Source organism: Oxyura jamaicensis, chromosome 12, assembly GCF_011077185.1.
Source record: "Oxyura jamaicensis isolate SHBP4307 breed ruddy duck chromosome 12, BPBGC_Ojam_1.0, whole genome shotgun sequence".
Lineage (NCBI taxonomy): Eukaryota > Metazoa > Chordata > Aves > Anseriformes > Anatidae > Oxyura > Oxyura jamaicensis.
The window spans coordinates 16928031-16954144 of NC_048904.1; the positions used below are offsets into that span (position 1 = coordinate 16928031).

Here is a 26114-nt window from a genome sequence, read left to right on the forward strand (position 1 = left end):
TTCTTTGCAGCAAAGATAAGAAGTGTTGCCACTCAGATAAGGCATCAAAGCATTTTATATCTGTCTTCTTAGAACCTAGTTTGAAAACAAAGAATAGACAGGTAAAATAATCCACTCAGGATACATGCGGATTTCTTTAAATTTACGTTTCAATGTAAAGGGATAGTTTTGCTAAGTCTTGTTGGAATACTATTTTATTTCCTTATAAGTCTCTTTGCTTAAACGTACCTAAAGAAGAATTACAGAATAAATGAGCATTTGAGGGACACATATGTCAAAACAGTCTTCCTCCAACTGGTGCGTATTTTTGTTACGCAAGGTGAAAAACAAGTAAAAATAAACTTATGAAAATGTTCTCTGTGTAACTAGCCTTTGAATCACATGAAAAATGTGATTGAATACAGTGTCCTCTGACAAGCTTGTAGTAGCTCACTAAAAACTTTGACTCATGTGTTAGTGGAAAAATGGGGGCATCCTCCGTGAGTCTTCTGTAGGCTCTTTGAGATTCTTCGCTTGGAAGCGCTGAGGGTACAGATCTTATCTTTCAGTGAAGCAATTGTGAAGAACAATACGGCAATACTTGTCAAGTGTGTATTACCTCTTCTTTCTTATTTTTTTCAACTTAAATGGAGCTGTGCTTCCTTGCATTAAAAAAAAAAAAAAGTATTGTCTGAACCTTCTTGAGAAGAGAGGATGGAGCTTTCCCAGTGTAGGTGGTTTATTCCTCATGCCTGTGCATACTTAAAACTTTTGCTGATCTTATTGCAAGCTCTGTTTGCACATGGAGAAGAGCACAGATTTCTTAGCAGGTGATAACTCATTTTTCTCTACAAAGCTTTTCATAAGGCAAACCAACTGATCTTTCTCCTTCCTTGTCTTTTCCAGTTGCCTGTGTCTGGGAATTTGATTGACCTTTATGGCAACCAAAGCATGCCTCCTCCAGGACTAAACATCAGCAACTCCTGTCCAGCTAATCTTCCTAATATAAAAAGGGAACTCACAGGTAAATACATCTGAAATAATAATTTTGAGCTATGCTGTAACTGCTTTGGGTTCAGGTTATACTGGACATAATTTGTGTTACTTTTTTTTTAAAAAAAGGATGAATTGTTACTTTTTGCAGTCATTTTTTTAGTAGAGGTATTAGCTGGCAGTGCAGCTGTATTCGTGTGTGGCTGTTCACTGTGACAAATTAAGGCAAAGTCCTTAATTATTGCAGTCAAATCTGCACATTCAATATGTCGTGCCATAGGAAATTTCCGTGCAACTCTTGCAGAGCTGTTTTCTAGTTTGAACCCCCTTGTTTGCTCTATCAACGTTAAATTTTAACGACATCTGGAGTCTCTCTGGGATTCATGTTGAGGAATACTGTGCGTTGAGGCTTTCTACTAGTAGGGGAGGACTGTAATGAGCAAATAACTTGTAATATGAAATCTGGACATCATGACTCCATGAAATACGCAGAAAAAAGTGTCTTTGTTTTAAATCAAGGTGAAAATGAAGTATCTTCTGAAGCTCTTGTCATGTCAGTGCTTCCAGCACTGAAGTTAGTCTCATCTGAATAAGCTGTGGGAGGTAGGGGAAGGGAAAAGGAACATTAAAAACCTTCCCCCTCAAGCACATGCATACAAAAGCTAAATAGTTTGAAGGCTTAGAAGGGAAGTTCAGTATTCTAAAGCCTGTTTTATTTTTGCTGTTTTGCTTCGCTTGTAGATGAAAGGATGTAACCACGTGTAGGGTACATACACAAGGCAAGCATGTCTGCAAATGAACAAATGGAAATACATTCTAGAACCAGTGACAAAATCATCTTAATATCCAGAAATGATGGCTCTTAAGCCCAACTGAGAGTCATGCTGTGTGCTGACCTGGTAGAGGTGTAGTTTCTTTCTTGTCTCTCTTCTTTCTGTTGTGAAAACTCACAGGCTGACTCAGTTGCAAAGCAGGTTCTGGACAGGAATTAAAGTAGAGCAGTTTTAATAGCCCAGGAGTGAGCTTCTCAGGAGGAAATGCCACATCTCTGAGCTGGTGGATAATTTGCATTTTGTATGAGTGCACAGAATTTGAGCTCTGCACCAAAGGAAGGTACACAAAGTGCAGAATGACTTGTAGATGCTAGAAAAAGAAAAACTTCAATAGCATGTTGAACTATGTTAAGAGGAGGGTGGGAGGGTCCTACATTACAGACAACTTCTCTGCCTCAGTTACAGAAAGCTACAAGTGGCTGTAGACTGCAAGCTAAACACTCAACTTGCTATGTGTCTAGGCTGGTGGATTCACTGCAGGTGATTGTGTAAGACATTGGGCAAATAAGGCAGAAAGAAGGAAAATTAGTAAATGAAGTGGACTTACAGAAGTCCTTAGTAAGTCAAAATAGATCTGAACTAAGCTAAATGTCTATGTGCTACCCTCATGTATAAACGAGCAATTTAGTTAAATGCTTTTTCTCTTAAAAATATACGGTAGCAGATTGAATTTAACTTGGGACAAGTTTAGGAATTAAACTCAAATGTAACAGCAGTCACTTTGACATTGATCTGGTCAAGCCTTTGACTATTGATAGTGCTTTCCAGCAAACAGTGATTGTTAATATCGGTATGTTAGTGTAGACAGAAGTCTAGGAAAGGCTTCCTCTTCTCACAGAAGTTTTATTTAGAGGCTGGAGTTTAATCTCTAAACCTACAAATCTGGATCTCTCCATCCTACTGTATAAATATCAAAATGATAACTAAGAAAAATCAAGTCTGTTACCCAGCATCTGATGATGATAGTTGTGAGTTGTCAGCTGTAGATACTGAAGCATTTAATGGGAATCCCGCTCAGCTGGGAGTGCAGTTTCAATCACTTCTGGCCTTAGAAACCTCATATCTGTTTCATAATGCAATGTCAGACTAAGCCCAGATTTCATTAAGACATGAAATAATCTTTCAAGCTTTTTTTAGGGGGGAATCCTTTAGGAGCCTAGTGTTACAAAGGTTATGCCTTGTTACACTGCACGTTATGCAGGGGTAACTTCTGTACTCCAAGGGAAACAAACCCTCATCACCAGTTACTGTGGGTTGCATTCAGCATAATCCATAAGAAAATAATACAGAAAATAAACTTGTTTGAGTGAAGAGTTTTCTTCCCACAAACGAATGCGCGATAATAGATCACAGGTTCACTTGTCCACACTGATTTACTGCAAAACTAAATAACGTTTGCTGGTTTTGTAATTTAAGTGCAACGGGGAAAGGATTAAGGATTTCACCTCACCTCCCCCCCCCGGGGGGGCCCCCCCCCCAAATTAAAATGGATAGAACAAACAAGTACTTGAAATAGTTTGGGAAGTGTAAGATCAAATGAGAACCGAAAATAACAAGCTTAGTTATGTTTGCCTGAATTGTCATGTGCTGAAGTCTGAGTAAAAATGTGTGGACCAAAGTTAAGAATCGTTGTGATCTGAGGCGATTTGCCAATAAAGGTGTTGAATTTTTTAAAACTTTTTTTGATATAATGGGAACAAGTAATATAGCTGGAAAACGCAGCATTTTTAGTAGGTCACTTAAGTCGTACCTTGAGTGCCGTGGTGATGTGCACACGTTGCCACAAAAGGACATAGTCTCAATTCCAGCGAGCAGAGCTGCTGACTCCCGGCTGCTTCACATCCTGTGCAGGTAGCAATGCAGTAAGCATGTTGTTCCTCTGGTTCAGCCTCTGTGTGGTACATAAGCATGTTGTCTGCATGTGTACGTAGGAGAAGGTATGTTGGATTTCAGCAATTTGTTGTCCTCAAATGCCTTGCTGAATCAGGGCCTCCGTGGGAAACGTTCTCATCATGAAAGTCAGCATAGCAAGTGTGGGAACAAAAGCTCTACAGGTCCAGGGGTAACGCTGAACACCAGCTCAGGATTTCAGTAAACACAGCTTATGTGACGGGCCCTTCTCACTTCATGGAAAGGCTGTAATGATTTGTTTACCGGTTGCTGATCGGGCTTCCTTCACAAATGTTTCACAGACTGAAATGTTGTTTGACTTACTTTAATTCTAATTACTTCATTCACATGCACAGCATGTATTTTTCCTACAGAATCAGAAGCAAGAGCATTGGCTAAGGAGAGGCAAAAGAAAGACAATCACAACTTGAGTAAGTTTGGTTCTTCACTTTTTGCACCAATTTTAATAATGATTATAGTTATTTTTAAGTGTTGGGATGTGAGTATTTTAAATCTGAATAAGCCACTCCATGTAGTACTGGTTCATTACGTTATGCCCATAGATCAAATACCTCTAATACTCTTGAAGTGTGTACTTAAATCTGCTATTCAATTTTAAACTGTTTTCCAAAAAAAACTAAATAGTCTAGGTGGTCTAATTCCAAGTAATGATCTGTTTATCTGGGCTTCTTGGAAGTATGCACTCAAAGATGGTGTTACCAGTAAAATGACTGGGAACAGCATCTCAACCGATTGCTTTCAACAAATTCACCTTGTGATTTTTTGCTTTTTAAAAACAAAACACAACAAAACCACTAAAACTTAAGGCAGGTGGTCTGCTTATGACTAAACACCAGCATGCACATCCTCAGTGTGACAATTTTATAAATCCCAATTTGAAGGGAGCACTCAGTTCTGAGTTTACAAAAGTCAAATAAAACAATAAGCATCTTATGAATTAAGTATCAAAAAACAACTGAAGAGTCTTTTGTATTAATAGCAAAAGGTGCTCTTTTATGCCTTGAGCTATTAAGAAGCCTTTTCCATAAGGTTTTGTAATAACATGAAAAACTAATGCAAGAAAGTTGGTATGTAGGTTTGATCATCTTTATGTACTCAAAGTGTTGAATCTGGAAGAATTCATGTAAACATGCCTATACTTTTTGTCCCTTTTCCTGCTTTGGGATTTTCCTGAGCGTAAAACTTTTGTCTCCAAATTTTTGCGATACTTTCCCCTTGGAAGACAAATGCTTTTCATTATTTTTATTGGAGTCCTGTGCTAACACAGCCATCATATTTTTAGTCTCACTTTAGATCTTGCCACTTCAACAGTCCCACATTTTTAAAGCGTAGACAGAACTTCTGCTTCTATTTGTAGGAGAGCAAAATAAATTACTTCATCACTAGATTTTAGGCTTCAGGCAACAATTTCAAAGGCACTTAAAGAAATCTTTTAATTAAAAGCTTTATACTTTGTAATTAAGTGTATTTGACTTGTAACATTTGTGCTGTTTTTCCTAAAGTTGAACGAAGAAGAAGATTTAATATTAATGATCGTATAAAAGAACTAGGCACTTTGATACCCAAGTCAAATGACCCGTAAGTATGATGTGAAGTATGATTTGTGGAAGGGAGGGTAGTGGTGGTTCTTTTTAAAAGAAATCTTAGGGGAGAGAAAAACATAAAATCCTGAGTTTTCTTTTTCGATGTTGGCTTTCCATGGCAGTAGAAATGCTTGAAGGTTCTCAATTTGATGACTTCTGTCACAAAAGAGTTACAGAACCCCGGCAGCAGCTCAGCATCTTGTTAGGGCCCTGTGCTTTGGCAGCGTTGGGGCTGATGCTACGAGTGATCGCCGTACCAGCAACAGAGCTGTCAGGATGTGAACGCATAGTCTAGTCCAGCTGCTCAGCTGACTACATAGCTGCTTGTCTTGTTAAGTGATTCTTTGAATTTATTAGATGTCACAGCTTGACGAGACAGAACAGATCCTTCTTTTTGTAGAAATGGAGGGCAGTTCCTCTGGGAAGCCATCATATTCTCCATCCCTCCAAGAAAAATAAAGAAAAAAGCCTGTAGGTCTGTGTCTGTTAAACTGATAATTTGCTGTGTTTGTGGTAATTTCCCAGAAAGGCAGGGTGTAGTTCCTGATAGGTAATTTCAGTGTTACCAATTTGTCTTAGCATTTACCTAATGCTGGTTCAATAGCAAGGAACCCCTCTCTTGCTCTGGAGCCTGAAAATGTCACTTAAATGTGAATCAATGCCCAGTGAGGCTTTGGGGGAGACTTTTCCTTATTTTAACTCGTAAGTACTCTTTAGAGAGACTCTTAAGCTTCCTCTAAGGCAAGGTAGTGTTACACATTATCCACCTACGGAACAGGTGGATTTTTGGTCTGGGTACTCTGTGCTAAACTTTCTCCTTATTTAAAAAAAAGGGGGGGAACACAGGGGAGAAGGCAATGCAGACACCCTCTGTGTTGGAGGAATAGTGTGGGAGAGGCAATATGGGAGCCTTGTTCCCCCCTCACTGAAGGTCACACCTCGGCTGCAACACGGCATTTATATTTTTAGCAAGAGTGAAGCTTAAAGCATCCAAATACACTGCTGTGCTGGGCTCTTGTCTTCCCGCTGGGACACAGCTGTGGCACAGTGCCACCAGGAGGACTGTTGCTTGCTGCAGCTTGGGAGCTGCACGGCCTCGGGTCTTTCTCCCACAGAAACACCAATTCCTATCAAGTTCTTTATGAAATCGAGTTCCCCTGCAGTCTTTTCATTACCCAGCTGAAATCAGGCATCGCCCAGATAGCAAGTAATACGATTTGAGTGGTGTCTTGTGGGGTTTTTGTGCAGCCTTGCAAAAAAAAAAAAAAATAATAATAGTAAAAAGAAAGGAGCCCTTGGTCTTCAGTCCCTGCAGTGCTTGCAGAAGGCAGGGGCTTGTCCCTCTGGCCCAGAGGGCTGTGGGGAGCCCAAACCACTCCCGAGCAGTGCCTGGGCTCCGTGTCCTTCAGCTGGGACGATGCTCGCTGCCTTGCAATAGCTGTGCTCTGGCCCCCTCTAGCGCATTTCAAAAGCCTCCTGCATTCATCAGCTCGGGAGGAATTAGCTGGCCGTTACATAACGCGGGGTGGAATCACAGCGGCTGCTCGGGAGGTAGTGGCTGCAGCACGAAGTCCCCACGGGAGCCTTAACCTTTCCTGCTGTGTTGATTTTGAAGGGATATGCGCTGGAATAAGGGAACTATTCTGAAAGCATCAGTGGACTACATTCGTAAGCTTCAAAGAGAACAGCAACGCACAAAGGAACTTGAGAACAGACAGAAGAAATTGGAACATGCCAACAGGCACCTGCTGCTCAGAATACAGGTTTGTGGATAGATGGCCTGCCAACGCTCTTGATGTTGGAGTGTGTGGCTCAAAACATACGCAACTGAAGCTTTTTTTATAAACATTTGGGTTAGGTGAAGCCACCATTTTAAGTAATAGTGACCAGTACTGAGATGTCTACAGAATTTTTCCAGAATAATCAGGATCCATTAGTGAGAATAAAATAAAATCACACCAAAACAACCAGATGCCCTCCTCTTCCCCCTTGTCCCCAGCCCCTGAACTCCTCAACATTCCGGTGAAGCACTTGCGGCTGGTCTGATTGTGTTCTGCTATGGCCAACATGAGTTGCAAGCCATACCATAAAAAAAGAGTTGCATGGTAATTTTTTTTTTTTTTTTCTGGGTGCCAGACCAGAACCAGGACTTCATGTATGATCCATTTGTTGGATCAAGTTCAGTTCAGCTGTCTGTTGTGCTTTAGTTGTGCTTGTGGAGTCTTTTGGAGTTGCAGCTTTAGTGGCTTTTTCTCTTCTGAAGCCGTTTCTGAAAGTAGCAACAAACAAAATCTGTTTTGCTTGTGGGTTTTCTTAATTCTGTGAGGACCAATGTAGGCCCTGCCTGTCAGAGAGGCTGTGCAGACTGGAGTTTTCCACATCTGATCTTTTCTGACAGGAGGAGTCATTCTGCAGGAATCATCTGCTGCTTGTTTGCAGGGTAAATACTGCTCGCAAGTCAAAGTGGGCAGGGGGAAGTATTGTTGTCAGACACTGCAGGATTGGGTTCCTGGCAGCTCTGTTAAAAGTCGAGTCTGCTTTGCTTAGTCTAGAGGCTGCAGTTGCAGCCCCAGTGTGAGAGCCCAAAGAGTTTTTGAAGCAGGACAACCAGGAGCTATGGATGTTGGGCTGTTTTTGTTGTTGTTGATGCTTTTTGTCTAAGGAGCTGTAGTTGTTCTGTTCCTTAAAGACTGTAGGATTAAAACAGGTTTCCTTTTCAACACTGAAGGGAGCAGTGGGAGGCATGAATATATCCTCCTCTTCTGCTGCTGTCTTCATCATGGGCTGTTGCATTCTTAGCTTCACCCAAGTTCCCTGTAGGCTGTATTACACAGCAGTTTTGGGGTGGGAACTTAATTTCTCTCAAAATCCCTTGCCTCCACCTCAAACTGGATAGGAAATCTTATCCTAGAAGCCTGTACAGCTTTAGTTATCAACCCCATTTTCCAGGATATCCACCCCTCTCCATAAAAGGTTAATGCAAGAAACATGTAGAATTGGGTGTAAGAACACAACACAAATACAGTGATGCTGCTGGACTGTGGCCCCCAGGGTACTCTCATCAGTTCTCACTTGCAGTGCAATCAGAGGAGCCCTTCTGCATGTTGCTGTGTGCAGGGCTGGCTACAGAAGAGCCCTGAACCAGTTAATCCACACAGCAGATAACGAAGCTCGAAATACCTGAGAGTCAAGCCTGGCAGCAAACAGATTTAAAATAGAACAGGCTGGCATGAGCTTCAGCATAGCTTTTGTACCTCGCTGAGCAATCTGTTTGCTCGAGTGAGGAGATTAAGAAGCATGGCCCTTCTGCAGAGCAACATCAAGCAGTGGTATTTCAAAGTGAAGTCAGGTTGGTTTTTAAGCATCTTTCATCTTCCTTTGCATTACCCATCTGCTCTGGCTCCTTTTTCAATGAAAAAAAAAAAAAACATAAGCAAATGACCAAACAACCCTGGAATAATGGGTAATACATCTGCCAGTAAATAACCTAAATTCCATATTTTCTCTTTTAATGTTGATTCTGATTAAGGAATTCCTCTGTATTCTGATTTTGGCACATTAGCTGCTGGAAGTGCTTCTTTTTCCACCTTCTCTGTTGATCCTGCAGCGTGCCATTGCAAGCTTGTTGTCCTAGCTTGGAAATGGAAGAGGCTGTTAATCCACCTCAGTGGTAAGAATATCCAGGAACAGTTCAATCACAACATTGACTGTGATTGTTTATATAATGCATAAGTAGAAGCAAAACATCTCTCTTGCAGCTGTATTTGAAAAAGGACATTCAAGTGCATTCGTTTATTACCTTCCCTCAGTCAAATGCATCTGCGATTAAACGTGAAGGTGGGATTTCAGCCTTTCATAAAGATTCAAAGAATCCTAGCAGCATGTGAAGTCTGAAGCCTTCCTATGTCCTTCCTGCGTGTTTTTATTGCAGGAGTAGCATTGCTCAGTTCGGGCTGGCATCTTCACTTTGCTCTTACCCAGAGCTGTAGGGTGGGCAATGTCCCTTGCGGTGTCTTGGCAGGAAGTAGCTACCTTGCATAGCCATGCTGTGCTTTCACATGTAACTTCAGAGAAGCACTAAGCCTACACTTCTGCTGTTCCAGTTTTTTCAACTTTTGAAATGCTTTCCTCAGCCAACGTGATGCCAAGCTTCCCTGCCCTCTCACTGGCTTGAGAAGGGGTCCGAGGGGCAATGTGGCTGTTCTGCAGGGCACTGGGTTTCATCTCTGGGTAGATGCTGAGAACTGTGAAGGACCTGTGTTTGGTAGCATTCATCCACCTTTTCAATAGGATGTTATTTGGCTGAAAATCTGCAGGGTAGCAACATACAGGGTGCAAACATTTGTTGCCATTGGGAAGGGAGGAAACGCTTCGTATCCAACAGAAGAAAACTAAGTCACAGCACACAAGGTCAGAAGGTGACAAATTTTGCTTTATTTTTTAAATTATTTTAAATTTCTCCTTTATCCTCCTTCACAGGAACTTGAGATGCAAGCTCGGGCACATGGACTGTCCCTTGTGCCATCCACCGGCCTTTGCTCCCCTGATATGGTCAACAGGGTCATCAAACAAGAACCCGCGCTGGACAACTGCAGCCAAGACATCATGCCGCACCACACAGACCTGTCTTGCACTACCACCCTTGATCTCACTGACGGTACCATCACCTTCAGTGACAACCTCGGAAACATGACTGAACCGACCGGCACTTACAGTGTTCCTACAAAAATGGGATCCAAACTGGAAGATATCTTGATGGACGATACCCTCTCCCCCGTAGGAGTAACTGACCCACTACTTTCCTCCGTGTCTCCTGGAGCATCGAAAACGAGTAGCAGGCGGAGCAGTGTGAGCATGGAGGACACCGACCATGCTTGTTAGCAAATACTTGGCACACCTTTCATAAACTGCTTTGTTTCTTGATCAGTAGATGAAATAATTTGCCTTTTGTAGATTTTTTTGATTTTTTTTCTTGTGCTTCATCAGTAGCCCAGTGTGTGTGCGTGTGTATATATTATATATATAGGGTTTTTTTTAGATTTTTTTGTGAAGAAACTTGTATATTCTATTTTAAAACTACCAATGCCTCCAAATATATTGTACAGCAGATGTACAGTATCTGTGAACTGGATTCGCCAAGAACTTTGAACTGGTCAAATCTACTCAAAGCAATAGAATTACAAATGAAGAGTCTGTTTCTACTGGGGGGTGGGAATCATGGAACTGTAAATGCAACCTATTCACTTGGAGACAAAATGTAAATTTAAAGAATGTAAAGATACCAAAAAAAGAGTCCAATTTGTAATTGTATTGATTTAATAGTGCTGCCTTAAAGATACAGTGTCCATCAAACTTTGGTCTTTATAGACAAGTGTTTAGGGAAAAAAAAAATCACAACAAACCACTCTATTCCATTCAGAATACAAAGAAAAAGAGAAGCGTTAAGACATCCTGATTGTGTTGATTGTGGTATAAAATGCTGTTGCTGAAAATGAAATAGAAATTGCAGGGAGAAGTGAGTCTCTTTCTCGGAGTGCTCTTTAATTTTACTCTGAGCTGATTTGGGTTTTCCTTTTGATCATGGTACAACTTTCTTTTAGGCTTTAGTTTTGTTTTGTAACATGCAATGATGGCTCACCAACGATAACCCACGAAGGAGCACTATAGGTTGGTATACGCTCTTTGGACAAAAAAAGTTGATACGTTTTATCAGCTGGGCACATTATGTTGTACATATCTAATTGGCTTTATTTTTTTTTAAATTGCAATGTACAGTTTATTCTGATTTGCATGGATTCCTTAGTTATTCTCAACTTTTTGTTTTAAATATATTTGTATTTCATTTGTAAGATTTTTGCCTCTTAATATTGCAACTTTTTTTTTGGCATTTTTAAAACTCATTGGAAGTTTTCTGCGTTCTTTGTAAACACTTGAAAGGAAGCTTTTATGCAGGGTTCCGTGTTTTAAGAGAGATTTTGAGGATATTTTGTATATTACAGTCTCACTTTGAAAATGTTTTTAAACACGTTTAAGGTAGAGTACAGATGTAGATTAGGTAATAAAACAACTTGTAGAGAAACTGAACTTACATATTTATTTTTAGTGATACGACAAAGAAGTAGTAATATGCTTGGAAACATAACTATGTAGTTAATATACCCGTCATAGTAATTTGTGGTTTATTTCAGCACTGAGGCTGACATAAAAAACAAAAAAAAAGAGTAAATTACTGTATCTGCAAATAACTGTTACTTGATAACAATGTTATTAATTTTTAACACGCAACAATGTTGTAAAAGTAGTTTGGTGCATTATCTACTCAAGTGTAGTCCTATGCAATAACGGTAGTTGTACATGTATTATATCAAGCCTAGATGTTTTACGGAGGTGACATACGGTGTAACGAGCTAGACCGATTGAATGGATTTCTCAGTAGCAGCCTACAATTGACTTGCAAGTGGCAGGCATGCATATCTCTTTCAGAATGAAGTGCCTTAAACTCTAGCTGTAGTCTTCCCCGACTAGCACTGACTGAAGTGTGACATAGGAGAGAGCGGCAGGGTGATGTTCTGCGGGATGTGAAGTGTAGCATGGTGCCTACATCTAGAAAACAAGAGCTTCCCATTCTCCTTTGTGCTACACTGGAAATGATGTAGAATAAATAATTTTTTTTTAAAAAAAGCAACAAACAAGACGGTGACTGAAGTGCCAGTTTGGCAGGCTTTATAAGGAAACCTTGGTCACGGCGGTTACAGTGTTCAGGAATTAAATGTGAATCGGTAGGGATGGGGCAGCCAAGGACGGTGCCAGGAGTTCCTGCAGCCTTTGCTGCAGCTTGCTGAGCTTTCACGCCGGCGTTTCCCCACCAAAGGATCCTTGAAGCACTCGGTGCCTGGCCCCGCTCCTCCTGACACCAGCGGACATGGGGCTTGGTGGGGCTGTGCTTTCTGTGCCAGTCCTTTGGGGTCTGCGTGTGTTGCTCTGCCCCCGTTTTTGCTTGAGCAGCGAGCTGTTTGTTGGCATGGATGCAACCAGGGGGTTGTGGCTTTTTTTGTTTTTATTTTTTTTGGAAGGAGAAGTTGGAGTTAAATGATAGTGATGCTTCTCCCCCCCTCACCCAGGACAGCTTTTGGGAACGTGTCTTTCCTAGGGCAGGTGAAGCTCTGGCCCCTCGCAGGATGCGCTGTGGCCAGCCGGGTGCTGGGGGCAAGGGGATGCTGCGTTCCCTGCAGGACAGCTGTGCCATGGTGAGCCCCAAGCCGAACGTGCCGGTATGGGCTTCTGCTGGTGCTGCTTGCTAGTGGTGGCAGGTAAAGCAAATCAGGGCTGTAAAATGCTTGTAGCTGTAAGGCAGGGGTGCGTTACCCTTCCTGGTAAATGGGGCAACTCTGGAGCATTGTACAACAAAATCAGGGTGTGCACATGTGAGTGTAGCAACTGAAAACCACTGAATATATTAAATGAGGCTTTTGGTTTGATGCCCATGCTGGTCATTCAGAAATCGAAGTCTGAACTGTGCTCTATCAATAGTTTTGACTTGCATGAAACCACTGGTACTTGCTGGCAGCCGTGACCCGAGTTGTGGCTCTGTGCTGTGTGGAAGCGAGCTGGGACTCAAAGCGAGCTGTTGTATCAAGAGCTGGATTTCTTGGTGAAAGTCTGCAGCAGCCGGGTCGCGTGTTCTCTGTCTGTGGGGCTGCTCTGGGGGAACGCAGGGCTCAGCTGCGGCCGCTCGCTGCTCAGCCCCTGTTTGCTCATCCCTTGAGTGGAAACGTCCCTGCTGCGGTGGGGGCACCTCTGCGAGACGCAGACCGCTCAGGTGCCGGGAGATGTCTCCCCCCTTCTGTGTGCATCACAGAACGTGTCGCCGTGATGCTTTACAGGGGATCCCTTAGGGGGCAGAGACAGCAATCAGAGGCAGGTTAACGAGGTGGAGAGAGGTGGGCAGTTGTTTCCCAGTCTGCCTCCACGATGGCAGTGCCTTGAGCAGCACTGCGCTGGTGGGGGCTTCCCAACCAGGTGGATATGGGACACCTTCCAGTTCTCACTTTGCCAAAGCCGTGCATCCGACAGGAGCGTGCAGAGTACCACGAAGCTCTTCCTTTCTGCTTTTGGCCTAGGAAGCAATATTTAACTCTTAAAACCTGTAAAAGCAAAAAGAAGGTACGTGAGGAAAGCACAAAGCACAAAATAATGCACTTATGTTTATGTTGTTTGACATAAAATGCACTGGGGGGGAAGCTGATGTTGATAATAGTATAAATACCTATATTTCTTGAAAAAGTGACATTAATTACTGCCTCTTGCTATGATGCTTGGTACTGTAATGTTGATATTCATCTGCTGTTGACTGCAGCAATAATTTGTGTATGGTCCATAGCACTGTAAATTATGGATCAATATTAATGTATCCGATGAAATAATTTGAACTGTTGTTCTTGATAGATGGATTAAAGCATTTGGTTTTTCACATACATCTGTGTCAGCCACTCGTTTTCTGTCTAAGTGAATCTTGTCGGTGTGTTTTTATTTTTGTGTGTGTGCATCCCAAGTCCCAGCCGTGCTCCCCTGTCTGCGGCTTGGTGGTGGATGTGTCCGTGCTCCTGAGCTGGTGGCAGTCAGCACTTGGGGCTAAAGCAGAGCTGCCCCTGCTGCCATCGCCTCCTGGAGCCAGGCACAGTGCCCAGCCCTGCCGCTGGTCACCCCACAGCCTCTGTGGGCCGAATGCCCGTAGGCGCTCCTGGATCATGCCTGGAGCTGTGCCAGTGCTGGCGAGGAGGCGGTGAGGTTTGTTCTGTCTTCACATCTCGGTATTTCCCTGTCTCGCTGTTTGCATCTATCTGGGTCCTGTTCTTTGACAGCCCCCTGTGCTCCCAGCGTGGAGTTCTCACTGTCTCTGTGGATGTTGCTACAGCGGTGGTGGTGGTGGTGAACGTGTTGTCTCATGGCTTTGCAGTCCCGAGTGTGTTATCTGCAAAAAAAGAATACAAGTCTTGAAGTTGGCTCTTTTGAAAATCCTTTACCTGTTGAGGAATAGAAAATGCTTGTTAGTTTAAGTGAACTCAACTTAAAATGTTAATTTAAAAACAAGAAAAGAAGTCATGCTGGGTGCAGCTTCCTGACTTTGCTAGGGATAAGCAGAAAAGTCCTGCACCTCCTTTGTAGAAGATGTTTGAGTTAAAGCTCGTGTTTCCAGCAGACTGTAATGCAGTTTCTGCAGCAGTTCAGCACAGCGTTAGGATCTGATGGTTTAGTTCTGCAGCAGCAAGTCTATTTGTCAGCAACCAGGATATTGTTTCTGAGTTTGGTTATTCTGTGTTTTGGGGGCGCGTTTCTTGCTGTCGGTGGGAGCAGCTGTTATCCTTGTGGCTGCATTGCAGGACCTCGAGAGGAGCAGGAAGAAAACCTGGTGCAGGGAAATAGCTGTAAGAAGCTGCTCAATCTGTGGCAGCAAGGAGGTGGTGGTGGTGCTTTTTATTTCCTTTGGACAAGCCTGAAAAATCCTGTGTGGGCTATGAGAAAGGATATAGATGATGTTGCCAGTGGCGTGTGGGGTCTGGTTTGCTGGAAAGCCCAACGGTGGGGCTGCGGGATGCTGTGCTGCAGGGCTGGTTGAGCAGTGCTGTGGTGTGGCAGGTCCCTGCTGTCACCTCACTGCGTTGTGCTGTTCAGTCGGGGTGGTCTTGGCACTGAAAGCTGATTATACTCATTGTGTCTGTTTCTTTTCTGATATATATTTGCTTAAAATTGCAGGGGAGTGGCTTGGAAAAGTGTCCCCGGTGTATTGAAACGGATGCACAGGCCTGGATCCTGGCTTGTGGGTTAGGTGCGTGCTGCACATACCTCTGTCGTGTCTTTGCCTCTGATCTAAAACACATCCTTACTTAAAATAGCTGTTTTTAACTGAGTTTTTGAGGGAACCTCTCAACAGACATGTATTGAGGCTCACAGCTCTGCCGAGGCCTCGAGGTGCAGCTTCAGTAGAAATCTACCTTTTTTTACAGCCTCCTCACCGGGGTCACAGAGGAGCGGGAAGGCTTCTGCTGAGCACTGGCCATGGCATTAAATGCTGCCCAAGCATCCTGAGAGGCAACGAGAAGACTGCTGCAGTCTGCAGGACAAACCATGGCATGCAAAGCATCTAAGTACTGACGTCTCTAAATGTATTGATAAAAACCACCACGGTTGGTGTGTAATGGGTGCACATGTTGGATGCCTTCCTCCAACTGCAAAAGGGCACAGGCCATTGGGGCAGCTGGAGGGGGCCACGGCATCCCCACAGCAAGCTGTGCCACTGCCAGCCCTGCAGCTCTCCCCTAGCACCAACAAACCCCTGTCTGAGCTAACACTGTGGTCTGCAGGTGGCTGTGCTGGGATGCAGGGCGCAATTTGAATGGTGGAGCTTGAGGTGATGGCTCCAGCGCAGGGCGGTTGTGGGCGAGATGCACGAGGGGAAGAACGGGGCAGTTGCTGGTGGGCTCGGTGGTGTTTGCTGAGCCCCTTTAAAGACAATTAGCCAGGATCTTTCAGCGTCTGCTCACAACCTCTGGCCTCGTCACGTTGCACAGGGTATGTTGAACGCTGCTATTGACTGGATGTGAGTAATAACCACTTGGTTACTCTGCCATTAAGAAATATCAGAGCCCTGGAGGCAGCCGAGAAGCGGTTTCCAGAGCAGACAGTTGCAACAGGAGTGGGTTCAGAACATGCCAATAACAAAATGATTCCTCGCTCACTCATTGCTGAAGCAATGTTGTCCAAACAACTCCGTGAAGAACTTGCATCGCGGGGAACGCAGCTGGGTCCCACACGGCTTTCTGCCTCCTTCTTTGGAGTGATGTGTCATTGAAGTAATAGGAAAATAAGCAGAGAAGTTAGGTCTAATGGTAACAGTTCCATTTGAAAAGCAGGAATTAAAGCTGGATAAATGGAAAAGAATTAAATTCATTCCAGACACTTTAAAAAAAAGGCACTGCAAACAATGAGGTGTATTTTAAAGTCGGTGTTGTATTAATAATGCTTCCTACCTCCTTCCCTCGATCTTTCAATGACAAGCTTGGCAGAGGCTCTCTCTATCAGATGTTGAAGCAATTTAGTTGCTGTCACATGCCCTTCTCCACACACACGTATCAGTCACACAGCCGTTTTATGTTCTTTAGCACACTTTAGTATGTAATTAAAAATGTGGCTGGCTGCTACTAAGCAACCAAGCATGTCAGGGGTTGATTGTGTTCTGTCACCCACAGCAGAAGGAAGGGTAAAAAACAATCATGTGTTCACTTTTCAGCCTTAATTGTGCTCCAGCTTCTCTGATACGTTGTTACACACAGCAGCTCCTGAGGATGGAGACAAAACCTGCCTGTGGGCCAGCTGGTCACCGATATCAAAGGGGTCTTGGGTCTTGGGCTCCTACTGGGTACGTGAGCTTTTGGGACTCTTCTGGGTTCGCTTCAGGTGGACTGTGCTGAGCCCGTGGCTTTCCATGGGACTAGAGAGCTAAATGCCTTTGGGCCCCTGAGGATCTCTCACGAAATGCTGAAAGTAATAAAGTAGATGTTTGTCTTGTGCCTCCTCCAGGCAGGTGGATGGGGGAGGACTGCCCACTGAAGGACACCGTTGGGCAGCCCATGTTCATTTCTGGGTTACCTGATATGAGGAGTGGCCCTTCTAGCTCCCGGAGAGGGGGAAAGCCACTCATGAGCATACTCGGGTGGTCACCATAAGCCTGGAGAGGATCAGCAGAGCTACTTGTCTGTGGTCCCAGGTCAGCTCCGAGAGGGGCTCAGGAGGGGCCGAGGCATGGGGACCTCCCCTCTGGGGTGTCACATCGCATTGTCCCTAGGCTCTGCTGTCCTGGGGCTCTTCCATATTCCTAAAAAATGCAGATCTTTGTCTTGTCTTCTGTTGCACCATCAGTCTGCAGTACAGACACAACATCACTGGGAGTTTGGGGAAGGGTGGGAAGGCTTTCCACAAACTTCTAGGCCCATGTTCTCCAGGCTCAAGAGGAAAAGAGATTTGTTGTACGTCTCTATTCCTCACTGCGGTGTCTCGAGCACATGTACATACACACACATGCTGTGGTTAGCAATGGAATAATTATTTTTAAAGTTTCTCAGTTTTCATAGCTTTTATTACTTCAGCAAAACAGAACCCAGCACATCAGCACAAACCGGTATGATACAAGAAAACAAACAAAAAACAGTGCTGTAAATAATTCAAAGGCAGTTTGTTGACTGTGATTCCTTTGATTCAGCCTCCAGGGAGAAGGACGACATTGCCTTTACATTTTTCAGTCACCACCTGGTATCTAACCTGTCCTGTGCCTGCCAGGATCCCGAGACGTGTCACGGAGGCTGCAGGAGGTGATGAAATGGCTGTGAGCCCCCTGGTTTCTCCATTTCCCAGCTGGCCTCACCGACCTGGAAGCCCTGAGGTGGGGAGGGAGCAGCCCAGGCAGGGGAGGCTCCTAGAAGCCCACCCTGAGGGGGAGCCCAGGCCATTTCTGCTGCTCTAGCCTGAAGCTCACCCTGGTTCACAGGCAACACTGGTGTGAATTGTGCCATTTTTGTCTCCCCAGCAGTGTGCCATTCCCCTGTGCTGAGAGCAAAGGCCGATAGCAGTTTCTTTTTCTTGCTAATTTGAATGAACTGAAAAAACAAGGAGTACTCAGAATGCTAAAACCAATAAGGGAGATACCCTGCTGAAATATTTTATATAGCCCGGAGATGTTATAAGGCCATATCAAGGTGCTTCTTCCCTGTGGTCTGTAGGCCATACGCTTGTTAACCTGAGAGATCCAACAAGCAGCGATGGGAAAACACTGTGCAGGACCGTGGGGATGGATGAACCAGGTGAGTGAACAAACACCGCTCACCTCCCACCTAAGGAGATGTGAGCTCTCTAACACCTACAGCAGATGGTTTTGCTGCTGAGCGGCCCCTGTGTGAGCACAGGGGTGCTCTAACAAATTCCCTTCCAGCTAGGGCAACCAAAAGAGGTAAACCGGGTCAGACACCAGTGTTGTTCTTGCTCCCTGCGGTTCTGGAGTTTTCATGGGTTGGCAGGTGCTGCTGTGTTTATCCTGTTTAAATTCAGTCCTGCCCACTAGCTTAGGATGTCGAGCAGCTCCACATACAGGCAGGACCTCGGCCAGGCCTCGTGGCTCTCAGAGGGCTGCTGGCCCTTCCTCCAGCGCTGTCCTGCAGTCCCTGACCCACAGCTTGTACGCTCTTTCCAGGGTCTCCTCGCTGGTGTCATTGAAAATGTCTGTAAAATAAGACCCGTAGTTAGCTGGGCATCCAGGGAAGCTTTTCACAGCTGATTCACTAGGGGGAGAGTAGCTCCTCCAAACAGTTTGCAAGAGCCTGACTTCTTGTGAGTGTGTAGAGACTGAAGCATCTTGATACTGATGTAAGAGAGGGCAACCTGGTCCCATGCATTGCTTCTGATTTAGTGGTTTTGTTATTTTGTTGTTTTTAATGTCTTATAGGTAAGAACATTTCACCCAAGACACTGGACAGTTATTATTTAGTTTTCCAGTATCAGTTCTAGTCACACTAAATCCCTTTTGGCAAGGACTATTTAAGAGCTATTCCCAAATATAGTGAAGGAATTTTTTCTTATTTTCACTGTTGTTTTGTCTGTCCTAGCACTGCATTTAGACTGTCAGTTTGCAAACACGTCTGCTGCGTGCACCGGGCAGTCACGGAATGCACAGGGTCTCGGTCCTTAACTGAGCTCGGGTGGCTGCATGCTGCTGGAGAGCCCAGCCTCCCTACAGGTTTGCTGAGAAATGAAGAGAAGTGTAATGAGCACCAGAGCCTCAGGACACTCTCTCCAGCATGTCACCATGCCGGGACACCTACTGTCCCATGTGTCCCCACCCCAGGGTGTCCCTGGTGCTCCTCACCACCGTACCTGCCACGCCGAGGCCGGTGGGCAGCGGCATGCGGGGCTGCCCCCCGCTGTGCTTCAGGCGCTCCCTCAGGGCCGTCTTGATGAGAGCCCAGCTGCAGCCGCTGTGCCAGACGGGCAGCTCCAGGCCCCGCATGCACTGGATGATCTGCTCCTTCTCGCCGGCGCTGAGGAGCCCCCGCGTGTGGGCCACGTACGTCATGAAGGCCATGTCTATGTTCACGGCTTCGCCGTGCATCAGTGATGGCAAAACCCTCTGAAACGGAGCAAGGGTGGGTGGGGGAAAAGGATTGGGTTGCTAAATAGGAAACTAGTCGTTATTTCTCTAAAAGTACTCGTGACAATTAACACTCAGCTCAGTGGTAGAAGTACATGTATGCTGGTTCTTAGCATCTTGTGATTTATGGGTCACAGGGGACAGTCTCTTTTACAAATGATTAATGGCATGCAAAATCTCCCATAGGGAAATAGGTTCTAGTTCTCCTCCCATTCAAATCACTGATGAAGAACACAATAGAATGGAGAGAAGAGCTCTGAATTTTGCATAAGATCTGGTCCTCCCCCTTCAGTCCTCAGCAGCACTTTTCCCCCAGTGATACAGGCTGTGATGTCCATGCCTTTGCAATGTTATAGTTTGAGCTGGTGATTTCCAATGGCTGCACTGAAATCTGGTCACCTTTGTGCTTTGGTAACTACATAGCAAGAAGCTGCAACAATTTCCTGAGTAGGAAACACGGATGGGGGCGTGGGGTAAATGGGGCAGGGGAAGGTGTCTCTTTAGCCACCAGGACCAGGTTGGGTGCATTGGGTGCTCTGGGGTAGCTTGCTTTCACTTCAGCTCAACTCTTTTTGCACAAAGTTTACATGTTGCTATATGAGCACCTCTTTTCTTTCTTTCTTTATTTTTTAAAAAAGGTATTGTCACTCACCATTTCCAGTTCTGGGCTTATAAGGTGACCAAAATCCACAAGTCTGTCCAGGTCATCCTCCCAGAGGTTGGGAGCCAGCTCTTCCAGCATGGTTTCGATGGCAATCCTGGTGGTCTGCAGTGCGGCATCGCCGTGGTCAGCAGAGCCACTGCAAGACTGGAACTTGGTGTCCAGCAGGTATTTCCCGTGGCTCTTGAGCAGGTCAAAGAGCCCTTTGTGCTTCATGAGTGCCATCTAGGATAAAGAACGGAAGAGGTAATTAAAGGTAGCTATGTGATTCCTGTATTTGCTGCTGAAAATCAAACATTTTGATAGAATGGACTATAGTGCTGTGTTGTGTGCTAGCAGGAGTACCTGCATGCTTGGTGCAAGGGCAAGTTCTACCTGTACAACCTGAAATAGTATTTCTGTAGCCACAGTTCCTGCCAGCATGCATGTGGGACTGTGGGAACAGGGAGGATATGCTGGTTTGGTGAATATTCAGCAGGTCTCTATGAATGTGTCACAGTGGTGTCATGTGCGTTTTGGGCTATGATAAGTGGAGATGTTTGCAAAAAGGGTGTGGAAATGGTAAAATGTTGTTTTGTGGGAACACTGCTGGGAAAATTCCCTTGCTCCTGAACAGCCTCCAGGTGGTCCCCGGTCAACCCTCATCCCATTCTTGCAATTGCTCTTTGGGGAAGAGAAATTGGGAAAGTACTGCAATACACAGAATATGGGGGTTCAGAAGGGGTTTCATGATTACAAGTATATGATCTTTCACCCTCTGACTCTGGCATTAGACTCCTCCTGCAGTGGGGAGTGGTGGCCAGCGGGTCTCCTCATGCCTGCCAGAAACTTCCAGATATCCTGGGCACTTCCCACTGTGCAAGCACTGAAAAAACTACTGATGAACTCATATTTAATACACTTGAATAGCTTGAACTCTACTTTATCAAAAGTTTTCAAAGCTCTTCAAGCACAGAACCATTTACCCTGCACTTCCCAGGTAATTTTAGAAGTAGAATTTGTCTCGCAGGAGATTGATTGACCACACTTGACATACCCCCCAAGGTAGGTGCAAATGATCTTGCAGATTATTAATCCCCAGTATAATGAGCCTGGAATTGTCTGCCAGCAGCTCATGTAAGTGTGCTACGGATCTTTCTCATCCTTCCATGGTTGTGCATCCGCGTCTGGCCTTGAGCTGTGGTATTTACTCTGCAGAGTTAGCACTAGGCACTGTGTGTGTAAGGGATATTCTAACAAATTTGGCGGCTGTAAAAACTTATGTGTAGGCTCAATGAGAGTTACAAGTCCCTGTGCAACCTTAGTGACCCACCCTTGCGTCCATAATGCTGTGGGTGCTGATGGACACCTTACCAATACTTCAGGTTTAAAACCTGCAGTTGCAAAAGCTCCTACCTTTAAAATTTCGCCAAGGCCGTTGGAGATGTGTCGCCGAGGGATGCTCTGAATGAAGGACCTGTCCAGGAAACTAGCTACTGGGGGAGTGTAGCCCCCGAGCTTGTTCTTGCACTGCAGGAAATTCACCCCATTCTTTGCTCCCACGCTGGCATCGACGTAGGAGAGGAGGGTGGTTGGGACGCGAATGTAAGGCGTGCGTCTCCTGTAGAGGGACGCAGCCAGTCCCACGATGTCCAGGCAGACACCGCCTCCGATGGCGATGATGGGCTCTGTTCGCCTGTCGATGCTGAAGTTCTGCACCTCTTGCAGGATATTCAAGACCAGGTCCATGGATTTTGTTTCTTCGGTGGTAGGCAGGGAGAGGATTTTGTGCTGAACGTTATTCTCTTCAAAGTACTGCCTGACTTTGGAGCCGTAGAGTTCATCAACGACTTCGTCTATGACAATGAAACGCCTCAGCCTCTTTTTGCCGCTAGTGGCTAGCTCGAGCTGCTGGGGGTCGGTGATGTGACCCCAGAGGAGAGTGGTGTTAGAGGGATCCAGAATATTGTACGTCTCTACCACTTTGTAGCAAAAATAGATGGGAGCTTCGATTGTCCAGGAAATGCCACTTTTGGAGACACATTCACCTCTGCGAGGGATCGGAAAGCATGGTTTGAAATCATTATCCTCCTCTTTTGTACTCTGCGCGTCTGGACTAGTTTAAGGAGGTGGCCATGGGTGGGGAACGTGTGGGGTCTGTGCCTGTGTGCAAAGGTGTGGGGCTGCCAAATTCTCAGTGAAAAGCCAACAGGCTGAACTTCTGTATGGCAGTGATAACACAGAAGTAGAAGGGCTAAAGAAATAAATAATTTCCCTTCCAGTTTACCCATTTGTCAAAGCAGCAGAAAGCCCCAGACCAATAATTTCAGTTTCCCAGAAGGCAGTGGGGAAGCGATTCTCAAATTTTTCAGAGTTTATGAAGGAATCATCCTCTCCCTTGTAGATTTGGTGATACGTTGATTTATTCCTGTCTGCCTCCCCCCATACACGTGCAGAACTCCAAAGAAAATATCTCCTATATATCTGTAAGAGTGGGTCAACTTATCTCAGAATAAATATGACAGAAATAGGAAGTACACCCCGGTAGGGACAGAAAGGGACTTAAGAGTTGCGAAAGATTTCCATACTAGAATTTTAATGGAAAAAAAAGCCTATGAAATTAACACACAGTATCTATTGATAACAGTGAAGAACATAGCCCTGCAACCTAGTTATTACTTCTGCTGCTGGGAAAAGGGAACCAGGGAAAAAACAGGAGGGTTTTTAGTTTGTTGTGAACCAGGAAAGGACATGGAAAGGAAAAGGAGGAAAAAAAAGGACAGAATGAAACCGCAAAGTGTATTTTATGTGAGACCTCATCTTAAGCTGCAGTTAGATAAAAATTGAGAGTTTCTGTGAATATTTGGTTTGTTTTTTGGATGAGTTGATGGTTCATTGGATAATCAGGTTTCTCTACATGCCCAATTTCTTTCCACATGCCTGACCTTCCCCTTAGAGGTCTAACAGGTGTGTCTCTGCTTTCTTTGATACCAAATTGCCTCTAAATCTGGCACTAAGTTTAAGTGTTAAAAGAAAAATAGTGAAGATTTATAGATTTATACCTTCCAAAAACTTTCTTCTGGGCTTTTAAAATAGCGTCATATACATTTTAATGCAGCAAACATAATGCTGTAATTCCACAGCATGTGCATCCATCTCCAGTACATGACACGTAAGAGACAGGACCGTTTTGGGTGTTAGTTGGGGGAATTGGCTTTGGGTGGCAAAACCAAACCCCATTTCAGCCCCTCAGCCCTGTTGAAGGATATTTCAGCCAGGGAGTTTTGTGTGTGTGCTCTGGCCCTGCCTTCATCCTGCTGTAGACTGAGATGCAGCAGACTGCCTTGGGTCTACTGAAGCCCTGTTCTACCTCCTGCAGCTCTGCCTGAGCAATGCTCACACACAGCTGCTCGTCCCTCTTCTCTGACCTGCCTGGGAAAAGGGTTAGACTTGAAGAATCTGAACTTTGCAAATACGAGAAAAATTCTGACCTGCAAAAACAGCCGTATTCAGGAAGACCTGTAACTCAAACGGGGCTGCATGCTCTAGAAAAGGAGCATCCTGTAAGTAAAGGATCACTGGAGTGATTTAATGCCAGCAAAGAGCCGCGTGTATCTCTGAGGGAAAAGCTGTCTCTGACCTCAGCGTTAGGTGACTTCTGCAGTTTCAGAGATACGTTATGGTTTTTACTCCTGTCCATGACTTTCACTGACGTGTTTATTTTTCCCGTCTAGGCATCCCAGTTACCTGCAGCTGCCTTCTCGCAAGCCCCCATATGAGCTTTTGCACACAAAGATTTCACATACAAATCGGAGTGGGAAGACAGTCACAGCCTTCAGGAGTACCCACGTAAGTTGTTGAGTAGATTAAAGAACATTTCCATCTACAGGACTTCAGGCTGCGGATAAAACAGCCTCAGTAACTGAGCCAATTCATGCCAAGAATGGCACTTGTTTTGAAGCCCTTTTCATACTGGTGTAAGATTAGTGTGGGTTTTAAGTTGCAGTGGCTCACAGAGGGTTTGTCTGTCTGAAACGCGTCCCACCAGGGTGACAGGGCTCTTTGGCTAGCCAGAGCCAAACGAGCAACGTGGGCTCCTATACTTACATTTTGGCTTCAGAGAGAGTTATCTTGTCCTCACTGTCGGAAATGGCTTCTCCTTTCTTGATCCTGCACCATGTGCTCTTGACTCGTACCAGCTGGAAGTCCGTGTGCCGGGGCTCCTCGGGCACGGCGGCCGGGGGCACAGGAGCAAAGCCCTCTTCTGACACCGGCATGTTTCCAGAAAAGGAAATCTCTGCCTGAAGAGAGCTCATGGAGCTGGGTGCCTTTGAGGTGCCTTTTAAAGTCTCCAGGTGACCAGGTGTTGGAAGGGGAGGTGGCGAGGAGACCAGTTACAAAACGGAGGTTATCTAATGGGGACGCGGGCTAGGGGTGGTAGGAGCATTTGAAGACATGTGCGGGCACCAGGCTGGGCTTGTATAATCAGCTGGTTTTATAATGCCGTGGAAGTACAATAGGAGTGCATGAATTAACACCCAACATGATGCCCTACAGCAAATTTAAAGTTATGAAAACAATTTCTGTGATTCTCTGTGCTGTTCAGGAACCTCCTTTGCCGCACAGAGATCAGATGGGGCTCTGACCTGCCTTTATGGCAGCGTGACAGGAGCAGGAGCACGGGGACAGGTTCAGCGCTGGCCGTGCTGGGCTCACATTCCCAGCATTGCATCGAGAAATGGAATGATTCTTTTTGTCGCTTTCAGATTTTATTGTAGGTTTTAAAAAATAATCAGTGAGAGTTTGTCCCCCGAAGGGCTGTTTGGCTGGGGGGTGAGCTGAGTCTTTATTAGTTTGCCCAGCTTCCCATGGGTCTATAAATGCCAGTTTCCCTACAAAGGAGCCATTTCAAAATCAGCAATGTGGACTAGGTTCTGGGATCTGTTCTCTTCCTTATGATCTCACAGATGGGCTCAGCCCACCACACCAAACACTCCCTTGACGTAGGTCTCTGCGCCATGCATGGGGGAAGATCTTCCTTTGGTTTCCCCAGCAGGGCCTGAAGGTACAAACCCACCCTTGCCTTCTCCTTCACTGTTTCTCTGAAAGCTGTCCTTGTTCAGAAACAAAGATCAAGGTAACTGAAAACAGGCATAAAATCAGAGGTTGGGAAACGTTCCGCAAGAGACAAGTGCTAGCATTCAAGGCTTAGCTGTAGCCAAACCCACCTAGGAACCTAGATTTATCTCAGACTTCATTTTGGGAAAAAGCTACAGGAATAAACTCCTCTAAAGCCATGCAGTGCTGCCCTGGGAGTGCAGTAATGCCTAACATCCAGCTCTTGCTGCTTTGTCTCCAGATGGCAAAGTGCTTTCCAGAGGACAGGCTGTTACCCCATTGTACAGAAGAGGAGTCAGAGTCACCAAAAGAGGAGCAGCTTGCCCAAAGTCACCTCTAAAGATAGTGGAGAGAGGCTTAGGTGGCATATTAAAGCTCTTAGCCCGTTCACCATATACTCATCTGAAATTTTAACTCCCAAACACAATTTGCATTGTTTTCCATGGGGGCTGCAGGTCTAATACAGCTGGTTGTTTAATAACTTACAAACTGGAATAATCTTAGGTATGCAGTGAGTTCAGGCTTCATCTTGTTTGTTTTGACTAATAGCAATCTCCTGAGTGTTGGGACTGACTTTATTTGCTTTTCTTTTACTCTTTTGTGCTGGCGTTTACTTATTTTCCATTTATACCTTCCATTCTATTTTGGGGGCAGCAAAATATCTTGTATTGCATTTCAGAAGATGGTGAATTGACTTTCCAATGCCCATCTGTTTGTCACGGCCAAAGACTGCCACCTCCTTGAGCAGCAGTTTGCCAACAGGATGGACTTGGACACGGGTTGTGGTTCTCCAGGCAGGACATGCACGGCCACAGACGTGGGCTGTGCTGTCCTTGCTTGTTGCTCTTCTGGAAAGCATTCCT

General features: G+C 45.0%; 2 protein-coding genes across 7 annotated transcripts in view; one reads left to right on the forward strand and one right to left on the reverse strand.

Annotated features, from left to right (window-relative positions):
* The window catches only part of MITF (melanocyte inducing transcription factor), a 98522-nt gene extending 84749 nt beyond the window's left edge, over positions 1 to 13773 (forward strand). For 4 of the 6 annotated variants that reach the window (XM_035337557.1, XM_035337559.1, XM_035337561.1 and 1 more), the window contains 5 exons: positions 886 to 1003; positions 4052 to 4126; positions 5219 to 5294; positions 6915 to 7062; positions 9779 to 13773. In XM_035337557.1, coding sequence (XP_035193448.1) covers positions 886 to 1003; positions 4052 to 4126; positions 5219 to 5294; positions 6915 to 7062; positions 9779 to 10180 — 819 coding nt within the window. In that variant the 3' untranslated portion in view covers positions 10181 to 13773. The remainder of the gene's footprint in view (positions 1 to 885; positions 1004 to 4051; positions 4127 to 5218; positions 5295 to 6914; positions 7063 to 9778) is intronic. The other 2 variants (XM_035337558.1, XM_035337560.1) reach the window with 1 other exon arrangement.
* Positions 13774 to 17646: 3873 nt separating this feature from the next.
* LOC118173390 (2-epi-5-epi-valiolone synthase-like) lies at positions 17647 to 24410 on the reverse strand. Its single transcript, XM_035337898.1, has 6 exons — positions 24241 to 24410; positions 21550 to 22249; positions 20146 to 20379; positions 19220 to 19472; positions 18516 to 18568; positions 17647 to 17949 (listed from the first exon to the last, which is right to left on the reverse strand). Exons 1-6 carry the CDS (start codon positions 24408 to 24410, stop codon positions 17647 to 17649), a joined length of 1713 nt encoding a protein of 570 aa, XP_035193789.1.
* Between the last annotated feature and the right edge of the window lie 1704 nt (positions 24411 to 26114).

Excerpts from the sequence above, each read along its gene's own strand:
- LOC118173390 (XM_035337898.1), bottom strand. The coding sequence starts at position 24,410 with ATGCCGGTGTCAGAAGAGGGCTTTGCTCCTGTGCCCCCGGCCGCCGTG. Across the intron at positions 22,250-24,240 it reads ACTCTCTCTGAAGCCAAAAT|TCCAGACGCGCAGAGTACAA; the intron begins GTAAGTATAGGA and ends TCCTTAAACTAG. Across the intron at positions 17,950-18,515 it reads AAAGAGCGTACAAGCTGTGG|TTCATTCAAATTAGCAAGAA; the intron begins GTCAGGGACTGC and ends TTGTTTTTTCAG.